Here is a 15001-nt window from a genome sequence, read left to right as displayed (position 1 = left end):
GCGTTTACGAGCTGCCTTCTGGAGGTATGATAACCCATCGGCTGGTTTTTTACAAATTTTCTTTCATTTTGAGATGGATTGCCAAGGATATGTTGAGTAGAATCTATTGTTTTTTTATCCCTTCATATAAATTAAGAATTTGAGTTCTGAATTAGTAAAAACTCGTAGTGGAACTAATAAAGGGTTTTCTAATAAAAGGTTTTAATTTGAATAACACTTCATCTCAGCAGCAGTCACTTTTGAAGCTGTCATTTTTCGTCATTTGACAAGTGTGAAAACTACACTATTACTTAAAATGATAGGTACACTCTTCAACAATACATTAAAATGCCAAAATGGTAACAATTCACTACAAAAACGGTAAACATTTTGCGCTTTTTACTTGGTGGAAATTCATTATAAAATGAAATGAAAAAAAAATATTTGTGGATGTTTATTTTGGTTCATTCCATTTGAACTCGATTATTTTTATTTTAATTCAATCAAATTTTATTATAGGAAATGATTTCTGGATTATGTAAGGAGTTCTAATTGTTCCTGAAAAACAGTGGACACGATACTCTGAATCTACATAAGTGTACAACTTTGCTTTCGCTCTTTTTTTCCGAAATTCGAGGCTTTATTGTAAAAAACAGGTTATACTTTTATGATTCAGAAGTATTGTCCATCGCTGACCACTACTTTCTCCCATCTTTCGGGCTATATACGAATCCCACGTTGAAAAAACTGGTCATCTTTTGAAGCAATCCACGAATCGATCCAATTGATCCAATGACTTTCATGTGTTTTGAAAGGGCTTGTAGCGTCACTCCTGATGATTCTGCCAATTCTTGTTGCGTTTGACACGAGTCTTGATCAAGTAATGCCTTCAATTCTGCATCTTCGAAAATATTTTCTCTTCCACCGCCATGCTGGTCTTCGACGTCAAAATCACCGTTCTTGAAGCGTTGAAACCAATCTTGGCACGTTCTTTCACTAATAACGACCTCACCATAGGTATTTGAGAGCATTCCATGGGTCTCAACTGCAGATATCTTCATATTAAAGCAGAAAATTAAAACTTCCCATAAATGACGAGAATTTGGCTCGTAAGCTGACATGTTTAATCGAGAATAACTTTATGATGCAGACACAAATCGACTAATATTTCGATGGCGTTATGTTTATAAATACCGAAGCTCATTGTATGACATCTACGATCTATTTATTTCGAATACCACTTACCGCTACAGCCTACAGCCATCTACATATTGCAAAACGACGGAAGAAAAGTTATACACCTAATATTTACAATGCAGTGGTCATCTAAAATATAGTCAAGAATTAAAATATAAAATGTATAAAATATAAATGTATAACCACGAATTATATTGAAAATTATATTGATTCCTTTTTGGTAAAAAACAGAGATTTATCCCATTATTGTGTACTTAGAATCACATGCTTATATAAAATTTACAATGCTTTTCTCTTTCATGTATAATCAATCAATGGATGATCCACTTTCGTTCGGCATAAACATAGTCATCTCTTATGGGACTTTGTACTATTTTCACCCTTTTCTGACATCGATGATAAAACATCAGAAAATATCACCGTGCCCATAACATGTACGTAATTCCATTCTGTCTTCAAGGAAGACGCTAATGGAATAATATCGATCTTGTGATTCGGTTTTCGTGACCTTTAATGGAAGAAGTTTCTTGTTGCCAGCACGTATGACGTTCATCATTACACGAAGCGACCTATTCCGTGAAGATACTAATCATTCCATTTATCAGACTGACTTCTAATTGTCTTCAAAGTTGTTACAACTGATCAATAATTCACGAAAAGAATGAGAACTCTATTCTTCAGTCGATTAAGGTTTACCTACATATACCAATAAGTTTTATCAGGCTGAATACAAAAGATCAAAAAGAGCATAAACTGCCATTCACACACCACACATAAAAACTTCAATAGAACCTTGCATTGTGACAAACAAGTCCATAAGAGGATGTCCTGAACCGAAGAACTCAAAGGAACCATCCGCCTTATTCCATTCAAGAAGGTTTTCATTCTGTACAACCTGCTAACTCCAGGGGATTTACCAAGGTCGATATCTTTTCTAAAGATGTCCACAGGTAGATCCTGAGCTTTATGAAAACAGTGACGTTAGTTTGTGCACCTTTGTGCAACACCTATAGGTTTGTTCACCTAAAGCTATACAATTCAATTTTCTTAGGATATTCGTTTAAGAATTTAACGAATTCAAAACAAATAAAGAAAAATAAACCATTCTACCTATTCAGAGAGGTGGAAAATAAATCTGTTCATTCGGAAAAGGCGTGAAATAAACACCAAAGAGAGCATCTGGAAACCCTGTAAAAGAAAACGGGAAACTTCTTGACATCGCGTTGACGTCTTGCGAATTCGTGCCGGGAAGTTCGGAAGTGGAAGTCGTAAAAGAAACCGGAAAATTCAATCTGTTGAACGCTATCGGATCTGTCAATAAGATTACCTACCCTCCGGCAAAGTTATTAGCTGAGGAAATCCCTTCAAGTGGCTACCTGTTGCTCGTTTCTTTGAGGTAGTTTGCCGTCTAAGAAAATCCGAGGAGAGCAACAGTTGGTTTCTAATCTTGTTCTCGAGTGTCTTACACAAATTACTTCCGGCAGCTTGGGGTTGACTTTCAGAATAATTTACAAGACCCGTTTAGGTTTGCATGATGTTTGAATGTTTTTCCCCATTTGTAGGGAGCAAAATGTTGAATTTTATTACATTGGGTGTAAATCGAAAATAATTGAAATTTAAGTTTCATACTGCGTTATCAGATCAGATCCATTTTTCAGAATAGAATCGAATAATACATTTATCGATGTTATATTCTATAAAATACAATTAAGCTACTCAAAGAACATATATTGCTGACGAATTATGATTATTTAATCTTAAGTCTTTCTTAATGTTTGTATAGCAACATAGTGGCCTTTGAAATATTTTTAAAATTCGGAAACACAGAGTTCAGAAAATTTCAATGAGAATTGATTACATTCAATTTCGAAATGTTAGCATACCCATATAATATCTTCTAATTTTACTTAGTAATAAGCGGTGAAGAATCTCTCAAAAGCCATTACGATGTTAATCATTCATTAAGACCCCCGTATCAAACAATATTTTTCAAATTGAATAATTCAATTCATTCTCAATAAAATTGTTGATCCCTATGACACGAATAAAGTGGCTCTGGGACACAGTAACAAAGCCTACACAGTATATTACCGATTCTTCTGACTCGAACAAGCTCTAAGCATCTGTTACCTATACAACGCACAAAATTCCTAAATTGTATTTTTTTTTGAGGAAATTGTTAGTTCATTTGATTCATAATTTCCTATACAATAATCTCAAAAAAAAATTTTAACCAGTAAAATTTGGATTGCATTCAATCCAACATTTTTTTAATGAGATACATCTTTTGATATTACATAGTTATTTGCATTGAAATACCTTTACTTCAATGGAAAAATTTATTTTATTAATCGGAATAAAATATTAAAATTTTCAAAATGAATATTCATGAACAATATCTCATAAATTATTAAATTGATAAAAATAAAGATTAAAGAACTTTTCGGATTGCTTTTTTTTAAATTCCCACTCATCATAGGCTTTAAGATAAACAAACTCATCTAAAATTTGAACACATTTTTTTAAGTAGAAACATTAATTTCATAATTGAAATGCTCGCTGAAATGTTATACTGACTTTGGCCAAAAAAGTAGCATCCTGAACGTTAAACTCACAGATAATTTCTTTTATTTTTAATGAAGTAAGTGAATAATTATTTTTTAGATCTAAATGAGTTTGAAAATCAAATTTTACCCTTTGGTTGAGATTAATTCTAGTAAACGGATATGTTCACATTCAAATTATATACATAAATATAGTGTAGATATCAACAGTGACTCGTTTAAATTTTGAATTTCATAAATTCTTTCCTTTACAGAAGTTTATGAAGTTTGAACGCTTTAGACTTGAAAGATGAAATTTCAAATGAAAAAGAATAGGAATAAAAATTTTGTAATATGGAAACAAAATAATGTTTTGATATTTCCAGTAGTTTGTTGAATGATGAATTGAAGTTTGATTCAAGTATAAATAAATTGCAGTAAATCAAACTTTGTGCAAACTTAGGGTGGCTTTATGGTCTAAACTTAAACATTAATAGACCTATCAAACCTAATTATATTCATCACGATTGTCAACGATTAGCTATCATAAATTTTAAAGCGTTAATATAAGACCGTATCAGTTGGGGTTGAACCCTTACCAACCACTTGTTACGCGGTTAAGTTGACAACCAACTCCCACAAAAGACCGAGAAAGGAACATAAAGAAGAAATCGTTAAAATGCGATAAGATCGCAGACACCTTTTCGACCGTATCAAGGAGATTCCACATCCTGCCATTTGTTTGTTTACCTACGGAACGTCGACCTCTAAGGAATTCCCTCTTGACACACACACAACGTCTGACGTCACCGGACGTTCCCCAACCTTGAGACGTATTTCTTATGTCACTCGTGACGTCACGGTTGCCGACGCTTTCCTTGAGACAGATTGGCGAACCACGCGACGACGTCACAACGATCGGCAGATGTTTGATCGGCAAGCATTTGCATGATAAAAGGCATTAAGATTACGGCCCGGTGTAGCATTGTTGAGATCGTGGTGCGCTTCGACAAGGGGCGACTTTCTTTTGTTAGAAGGAGGGTCAAAAAACGGGCCCCGTGCCTGACACGCGCTGGCTAGATTGTATTTAGTCTGAAGAGAGAAGTGAAGATAAAAATGTAAACGTGAGGCATAGGCGGGGAAGCTGGAAGTTTGCCAGGTTTGTTTTGGTCTCGCACACCTGGCAGGTACATGAACAGTTGGGCGTTAATTCTCGAATTTTGACCCTATAAACATTAAATTAAGAAAAGGAATTATTCGCATTTTGAGCCAAAAGATTGAAACTGATTCATAAGTGTCAATTGTGGGATGCAGAAAAGTAGAGATACCAGATTTTTATTCAGAATCGATTTGAGATCCTTGACACAAAAGGAGAGAATTTTGAAAATGGTTCCTGAGATGCCAATGTTATTTGCATTGAACAGGAAAATGATGATTCCAAATTGTCTTTATACGTCTCTACAATATTCTGTACAGTTTGGAGTTGGAAGTTCTATCATTTATGCATGTATAGTCGAAAGACAATAAAAATAATGGAGCATAATAACCATGAAAATAACTAACTACGATAGTTTTACAATTCGAGTATTATTATTTTAGAGCTTCAGACATATATGTCCTTTAAATTTAGCATTCTTCATCTTGATTATGATATTCCAACAACGTTTTATTGGCGAAAACTTTTTTATTGACGTTGGGGAAGAGCAATTGTGAAGTCTGAATATCTCGGTTATCTTTGCTGATGGCCAAAATGCTTCCAACACATAAGAATACATTTTTTACGGGAAGTGCTCACTTCCCGGACGCTTTTTCTCTGAGAAAGTAGCATTTCCCGGCCTAGTCCGGAAAGTACGTACTTCCCGGACTAGGCCGGAAAAGAATCATAGAATCCATAGCAACCGAGATAACGGCTGGCAGTTCATATGAAATTAGTTGTCAAAAATTTGCATGTTTTTTGATCGCAATCGCAATAAAATATGGAAAGCAGCAACGATAGTGTTATTTTACATGGTGTCCGAAAAAATATTTTACGCAACACGCCCGAAAATGTTTTTTTTTGGACTCACAGACTTCCAGGACTCGCTTACGCTCGTCCTGGAATTTTGTCTATTCGTCCAAAAAACCCTATTTTCCGGAATTGTTACGTAAATTACTATTTTTTCACGAATTAATAAAATGCGTCTTTGTTCCTCTTGCAACATGTTGAATCAATTTGTAAATGTTTCTGCCAAAACCACCTCCCAGATAGCGATTAATTTCCACTCGTGTAAATTAATAAGGACCATAAATCATAACTCTCAAACCGTGCAAATCAATCACCGCAAACGCCACTGGTCTCGTGCACGCAGAATGCAAGTAAACTTCAACTTTAAGGGAGGCAGCTGCACCTCTGCATCCCCGTGCTCCGATCAGCCAGCTGACTTATTCTCCAGTCCTGATAACAAAGAAAAGACCCTCCTTCCAATAAATAGAAACTCTGAGCTTCTACCCTTCTCCTTTCCCATTGTTACTACTTCTGGTTCCGATGTTGTCCTTTGCAGCGACTGCTTGATGCAGGGTCGTAGTATCGGTCGTGAAATTTTTCGTACCCTATAATGAGCTTATTCAAGGTGCTTGAGGTATTTGAACACAATGTGGGCCCAGATATACCGTGATAGTTACACCCGGAAGTAACACATAAAATTGGGGACTTTCTTTCATTGCCCAGGTTTCGGAGTTTTGAATGAGGGTATGTTGATAAATGAGATTTGAAAGGTCTACAATATTTACTGAAGGGATCATTCAACACTTTTTTTCTTAGTCTTATTATATTAAAATTATTGAAATTCTTGGGACTGAAGTAAAAAATCGGGTTAAATCGAATGTTGATGGAGAAAAGGTTGAATCGCACATAATTGAGGAACATTCTGTTGATTGAACAACGCTTTGAGCAACGTTTCAATAACCAGGCGAAAACCTGCTAAACTTTAATGATTTTTTTGCTTGCATCTTGGTTGTTAATTATGAGACTGTTGCAGCTGTGCAGATAATCATCATCATCATCATCATAACGCTTTCATCATCATCATAAAGCTGTGCAAATACAATTTTCAACTTCATTCTATAGATTCATTATGTCAAAGAATTATGAAAACAGAAATGTTGTTAAACACTTTTTTAGAAATTACTTCAGTACTCGAAGTGAATGATCTTGACTTTCTGGAGTTGACATGGCCATCATGAAGTGATGATTTATGTCAAAAAAGGGAAAAAAGGCAGCCGAAAGCATATCAGGGAACTAAAGTAGTTGTTGAAGAAGATTGTTTTCAGGCGACATTTAATATCATGCATTAACATGATACTTAATTTCATTCAAATATCGACATTCCATTTGCAATTCAGAATATAAATCAGATATTCATATAGGGTTGATGTACAAACCCACAAAAATCATTTCGAAAATCTCTTTCTACGGGCTTTTTAAATGATCAATTTTCAGTAATTTCTTGGCAGACCACATAATTTATATTCCCAATATGATAACAAGAATGCTGTCCAATATAATAACGAGAATGCTTGTTGCACCATCCTGTTGAATCTATGTGCGAATTGGTATTTCTAGCTCTACACATATTTTTGTGAATTTTTATGAATGACGACTAAATTTTATTCTATATACACATATACGTAGGTACATTTTTGAATAGTAAAAAATTCTAATCGAATTTGTTTCAATTAATTCCAAAATTTTGCGCTCAGTTTGAAATACTTAATAATAGACAAACTATAAGTGCATTTGCTTGAACACCTATTATTCACCAAAACTAAAAACAATTCGACAACCCTGACCTAGGTTTGGAGTTCTCCTTCCTAATACGACCCTGTTTCCCGATGACATAACTGGTCCACTGCACTTTATTTCTATTCCCTATTCTTATTCTATCCCGATCTAAGGGTGTGTTTTACTCGAGACCGATTTTGTAGGTTAGGGTGGGATACGTGTATTAATCTAGTAGTAGGTCACTAGAACCCTCTACCAACCACCAGATGTAATTTGGCGATTTTTATGTGATGACGGGGTTTATATTCATTCCCGTTTTTGTAACCCAAGAAAATCACACAATAGGAAGAGGCGGAGGGGTGTTATGAAAATGAATTGATCGAGTCACCCTATATGAAGATGACTAACATTTGGTCGAATGTTCGAGATCATTCCCGAATTATGAAATGCTAAAAAGAGTCATTTGATACGTCTAATAAAAGTAAAAGTTATTAATCTCTAGTTGAAAAATGAAAATATGTGTATATACTTTTTACGACTCAAAGTGCCCACCAGAAATTTCAGCAATTTTTATCACGTTTTTTTGTACAACTCTATAGATCTATTTTCGGTTTCGTCATCATCAAATTCTTCAGAAAGACATTTTAGAGCTCTAAATAATGAATAGTAAACCATAGTGTTAACATTTGTAGCTTTTACAATCATTTGATTCGATTGATCCAATCGAATTCCATCAAATTACAATTATAAATCTATACAAATATCCCTTTCCATATGTCTAATGAAACCATTTCACCGATCTTCCAAAAGTAAATAAAACCGTTCGAAAAAAATCCAATAATCCAAGGCCCACCCCAAACGTATGGATATGTTCAAAAAGTAAATAAGACAGGCAACATGGCCAATTTGGATTGTATATCAAATCGTATCATGCAAATCAATTCCGAAATAAACAGGCCGTAATGGATGTATAAATTAGGTTCAATTGGAATTAATTCAGTGTTCAACAGGTTATGATTGGTATCAGTTTTTTTTCCACCACGTTAACATATAACGTAATGGTTTTCATAACTTGGTTGAATTCGTCAATTTCAATTATTTAATGTGTAAATATTTATTTCATTCCTCTGATGATTTATTCCCCTTTCACATGTTTTTGCACGTTTCGATATATGGAGGTACGGAAAATGATAATGCATCTGAGAGAAAATTTTTCATTTTATGAATTTAGTTTTTCTTATTACTGTTATTCTAATGTGTTAAGTTTGGTGATATGAGTGATTGATTGGATAACAATAACCGAGAATTTCGGAGGAGCCAAGTAATTTCATTGAATGAAATTATTATTATTATTATTAAACATAGATTAAAGATTAAATTGAATCAAATTTTGAAGAATACAATAAATGAAAAATGAACAAATACACAAAATATACCTATTCTTAAATAAATTTGAATCATTCTTCCGCTTCAGTTGTACCGCAAAATTTCATCTGCAGATGCCGACTTCAAGGTGTTACATGTGCAGATGGAAAAGAGTTATTTCCAATATTCCACATTGCAAATCTCTCCTTTGCATTCGAGATGTTATCAACCCCAACTACCTGCGTCTTGAGATCAAAACAAGATTTCAAAGGACCACTATAAAACCCTCGACCTTTATACTCCACATACCGAAGAGGGTGGAGGTGTCTGGAAGGATTAACAAAGGGTTCTTCAAGAAAAATATTGCAATTCAGGGTTGGCAGATGTAGAAATTGATCAAAACAAGAATAATTTCAGGGAAAGAGGTAAAACGGATGGGATGAGTTGGAAATACCGACTGATTATGTGTGATACATCTGGAGTTTTTATACGAGGGACGTTAGATATAACTTAGGGTGAGGTACACAAGATTAGGAAGAAGAGAGAACTATCTTTCGTAAAGGGTTTAACAATAGAAATTTGAAATGGTTATAATAGCGACACCTATTAATATTTTTTGACGAAAACTGGGGACAAAGCGTTTTTGGACGGATTTTTCTATTCGATTTTTGGATTCCACACATTCAAAGAAAAATAGTATTGGAAATAATCGTTGCTTTTTCACGAAAAACCATATCCAATTCGTCGAAAAATACTTATCGGATTAACTTGGAACTGAAAAATAAGCGCACAAATATTAAATTGATTCAAAATATCACGAGGATCATTTCATATTTTTAGGTTTTCGTTAACTCTTCATCAAAATACGATGTTATTCAGTGATTGCATATGGATAAAAAATTATCTTTAAAAAAATAGACTATGTAGCTACTTCTATTTTCGATGGTTTTATGCAGCGATCAGATTCGTTGATTGACTCCCCATCATCTAACTTTAATGTGATCGTGAATTTCGGTCCTTTCTTTCTGGGTAAGTCAGGAAGCTTGTGTTTCTTGTAAGATTTGGAATGAAAGAGTGATTGAATATGGAACCAAAAATAAAGGTTATTGACGAAATTCAAAATGTTATGCAAATAGAAATTATGAGCTATACCTAACACCCAAACCAATACAACTCACAACCTGGTAAAACGTTTTTGCAAGTTTTCACTTCAGATTATCAAAATAAATAGTGGGTTCAATACAGTTCAAAACGTTCAATTAGAAAAATACAAAATATTTGAAAAATTGGCCGTGTTTCTAAACAGAAAACAGTCTCATTAAAGTTTTCATTTTATGGAGCTTATCACCATTTCTTCTTTCGAACATACATAAGATGACGTCATATGAAATACATTCAACTCCATAGCTGTGATTATCATGCATATAAATATCGACTATTCACGTGACAACTTTACGCGATGCCACCTAGAATGAACTTGAGTATACAGAAGCCATCTTACGCAATTTCAGTAAATTAATATACGGATGCCAACTCAACCGTTATATGTACCGGATGCCGAACAGTTTTGATTCGCAACGACAGACTTATATCGATATTATTGTTGCTTATAAAGTCCATATTATGCTCAATGTGCCTATTGAGAATACTATGAGTAGTTTGTCCAATGTATTTTAGTCAATAGCGATTGTTGTTTAGAAAAACCCGAGGCCGAACGATGGCGGAAAATAATGAAATTCAATTCGGTATATACATGCGTACATGTCGATATTTGTAGAGGCCGGAAAAACAGGGGAGGGTGGAAATTTTTCATTTAAATTCACTAATTTTGCCGAAGCCCAATGACCATGTACGATAGGTTGACTCACACAGCAAATGGAAAACAAACAAATCCCTCGGCCTTTCCAAAACACCTCGATCACATAAATCATATGCATCGCGTTGGCCACTCCATCGGTGGGAGGAGGACGAACGCAGGGCCAGGTGACGTTGGGGGGAAGGAGACGAGGCTAGTGCATAAAACATTTTTATCGGACTCGCGGCGTGACTCGGCCCCCCGACGGGGTTGGAAAAAAATTGCACAGAATCATGGTTTTCTAGTTTCGGGATGATGCATAGTGATCGATTGGTGCAGTCGGGATGATATTCCAGCTGGTGTGTACGTGTGTGTACATGGATGGAATTTCCGAACTGAGGACGTCGAGGTATCTGACTCTTTACGAGACTGATGCGCTACCAGTTACAGGGTGGTCGGAAAATTCGATGCTATCGTCAGTTGAATTCATGAGCATGAATTGCCGATTGGTTTATTATTTTTAATAATGAACGTCTTTAATCGTTCGCGGAAAGAATTTGAACCAACGCTCAAATTTTCACAGTTTTTGGAATTTATAACATCCAAATATCGAAAAAAAAAAATTTAGATATGCGCCACAGATCAGAGATCTTCTCGGTAACTAAAAGAGCTGTTTGCTTATTTTCCAAGCTCGAGAAGAATTGAAATTGAAAAGTCCCCGGTCTATCACGATGAAACACATTTTTTGGCAAAATTCGTATTTTTTATTCAACATAGTTGCCTTCGAGGGCGATACAGCGATTATAGCGATTTGCCAACTTTTCATACCATTTTTGTAGTACGATTTGCCTTTCGCTTCAAAATAGGCCTCAGTTTCGGCGATTACTTCTTCATTGGCGATAAATTTATTTCCAGCGAGCATTCTTTCGAGGTCTGAGAACAGAAAAAAGTCGCTTAGGGGCCAGATTTGGCGAATGCGGTGGATGCAGAAGCAATTCGAAGCCCAATTCATACAGTTTTGCCATTGTTTTCATTGGGTCGTTTTTAACGATTTCATCTTTTAAACGAACCAATAACGCTATATAATGATCGCTGTTGATGGTCTGGCCCTTTTGGAGGTAATCAATGAATATTATACTTTGTGCATCCCAGAATACTTATGCCATAACTTTGCCAGCTGAATGTTGTGTTTCTGCTTTGGATTCGGTTCATCGTGTGCAGTCCACTCAGCTAACTGTCGATTGGACTCCGGAGTGAAATGATGGAGCCATGTTTCATCCATTGTCACATATCGACGCACAGGTTTATTTCACTCAAAAAGCTTCAAACACTACTCAGAATCATTAACGCGTTGTTGCTTTTCATCGATTGTGAGCTCGCGCGGCACCCATTTTGCACACAGCTTTTTCATGTATAAATAGTCGTGAATGATATGATGTACACGTTCAGACGATATTTTATGTCTGCTTTCTCAATCAACTTCACTTTACGGTTATTCAAAATTATTTTGTGAACTTTCTTTTTTCGTCTGTGACAGCCTCTTTTGGGCGTCCACTGCGTTCGCCGTTTTTGGTGCTCATTTCACCACGTTCAAACTTAGCATACCAATCAATGATGGTTGATATTCCTACTACAGACCCCGGAAACTCTTTATCAAGCCAAGATTCTGCTTCAACTATATTTTTTCCATCTTTTTTTTAAATATCAAAAGTAGCTACACTCACAACGCAAAATCTCACAAAGTAATAGTCGGACTACTGTCAAATTTTAATACGTATCGTTTGAAGGTTGGTACTAATTAAAAATCATATGGATTTAATACTTTCACCGCTATCTATGCATCAGATTGGGGCCTTTTAAATTGGCCTGATACTAACGTCAATATTTTGTGATTTCAAATATAATTTAATATGGCATTAAATTGAAAAAGTACAAATATACTATTCATTTTATTTGTCAAGAAATAGTAACTCTATGTTCAATATTGAAAGTCGATTTCGATGAAAAACATGACTGAATACACAGTTGCTTAATTAATGCAAGGAGCTCCCCCATCATTCATCATATACCTGTAGAAATTTATTATAATCCTCGGTCCATCCCATCGTATAAATGGTTTAACTACCACCTTAAAGAACTCCAAGACCGACCCAGAAGCATGTACGTCATTGTTCGCAACATTCCGCTGAATTCGCCCTGCAATCGTAAACCGGCATTATAACTAATGTCTTCCTATCCCAAATACCCACCAAGCGCATAACTCACGTTGTACCGCAGTAAGATATTGGGTCTCAATAGTCCCCATTCAATTCCGGAACATCAAAGATCAAACATCACGCCTACCACCTGGTTTCCTAGCATCTTTCAAGTTGAAGGAGTATAATGAGTATAAATCGTAAAAGTTTTATTTGTAAATTTGTTACTTTCCTCCTTCAAGACAGCCCACCTGTCGAGCCATTGAGAACTGCACTACATTCGACGAACCTTCTGTGTTTTCCATTCTCTGCACTTCCGGTACCGAAATTGCCTTAATTCGACACTTGAGTAGCCTAAATACCGCAAATAAGAGGAAACCAACACCGGTCCTTGAGTGATTTAGTGCAAACTGACTCAGATTCAGTGGTCCTACATTGTTAATTTGTGTTATCTGGTACACAAAAGAAGATGTCTCACTTAGACCCGAGGTACTAATTGTCGGTAAGGAGATTTATGTCTCCTATTGGTGTTATGGGTTTATTTTGTTGTTAACAACAGTTGTAAACTTTTCGGAGAGACTTTTTCATCAGGATGTTTAAGTTGAGGACCGACTCGGACTTGTGTGGACACGCAGCTGGCAGGTGGTGAAAGAGAGTAATTAATGAATTAGCTATGTTGGATGGTAATGGTTCAGAGATATGTTTTAGTTTGGATTTTGGATTTGACTCACCAAATTATAACAACAAACAATCAATAAAATATTGATTATTTCTTAAAAATAGTCAGTTTTCGAAAAAGTCTTCAATAAAGGAAAACATTATTCTTATAATATACCAGACCTTGCCAAATATACCAATAACCATTTTAGAATTTGGGTCAAAAATGGTATTAATATTAGTGTTAATGAATCCATGATTCAATTCTAGCCATCTGTATCATGTAGAAAACAAGATGACTGTCTACATGTGTCATTTTAGTTCTTAAATGAGCACAATAAGGATATTGCGTCATATAAAAAAATCAGATGAATTTGGGTGTTCCATATTAAAGGCCGTTTTTAAAATACTAAAATAGCATTTTCATTATCTTATTTCTCGAATTCAATCCAATAAAATAGATTTAAAATGTTTTATTCCTATCGACTAGTACGTGACTGCGAACGCCAATCAGGGTAATTTGACGTCATAGCACTGAAACGTTTAAAACATAGACAAATTAATCTTGTCTAGACCTAGTTGATCTATGGTTTAGAACGTCAGATGATATAATCAAACCGACTTGACTGTCAGATCGAATCGATTTCTTGTCTATCATCATGAAAAAATATCATCCAAATACTCTTCAAACAGCAGGCAGGAGAGTTCGGGTCGTAGTCTCGACCTCTTCCTTCCGGAAACCCAGAGCCCCGCTCGCCTCATCATAACATCCATAGAATTCTCTTCCTCGTTCCAGCCGTATCAGGATACAGAAAAGAATCAATCGGAGCAAGGGACACAGTGGGCATCTTACCGGGAAAAGGGGTAAAATAAATGAATCCTGTTGGCGATTACTGATGAGTCTTTGGTGCGTTTTGGCGGCAGCGCATGTGCTGCAGATCCAAAACGGCAATAAGAGAATCAAAGAGCGAACTTTTGAAACGATGACCGCTCGTTTCGATCGATGTTTTATAAGCGAGGCTGTGGCCACACCCAGGAGTAATTGAATGATGCCTGCATCAGACTTGCACAGGGTTTTATGAACAGTTTTCGAACTGGACAGCGTCAGCGGTGCCCTGCACTTTCGATGGGGCCTCGATGACCTTCGTAAAATAAAATATTTCGAATTTTCAGTAGGCTGTATATTCATGTTGAAGCTCAGAGTAATAAACATATATAGAGGGAGCAATGTCATTTTCAATAAGCAAATTTTGTCCACAACATGAACTATCAAATTTGACATGAAGCGCGCGGAAATGAAAACATATCATTGATACGATATTTTATTCAATTCGCGAGTTTTTCCACGAAGAACGCATTTCTTATGTCCCATAGTGAATCGAAGTTTCATATCAAATCAAAATATATTGAGATCAATACCTAAATATATCAGAAATACAGAAAACAAACTTCAAGCGCGCCAAACGACGTGAAACAACAGATGACACTAGGAGAGCAATAGTTGCCAAAC

The 15001-nt window shown here is 35.6% G+C and overlaps 2 protein-coding genes across 3 annotated transcripts in view; both read left to right on the top strand.

Annotated features, from left to right (window-relative positions):
- LOC123681898 overlaps positions 1 to 14537 on the top strand; it is an 88227-nt gene extending 73690 nt beyond the window's left edge. Inside the window, exon 3 of the mRNA XM_045620288.1 lies at positions 14288 to 14537. Within this exon, the coding sequence (XP_045476244.1) occupies positions 14288 to 14537 (250 nt within the window). The remainder of the gene's footprint in view (positions 1 to 14287) is intronic.
- Positions 1 to 15001, top strand: part of LOC123671723 (homeobox protein prospero-like) — a 107497-nt gene that overhangs the window by 39267 nt on the left and 53229 nt on the right. The window lies entirely within an intron of this gene.

This window comes from Harmonia axyridis, chromosome 1 (assembly GCF_914767665.1).
Source record: "Harmonia axyridis chromosome 1, icHarAxyr1.1, whole genome shotgun sequence".
NCBI lineage: Eukaryota > Metazoa > Arthropoda > Insecta > Coleoptera > Coccinellidae > Harmonia > Harmonia axyridis.
This window is presented reverse-complemented; position numbering and strand designations above follow the sequence as displayed.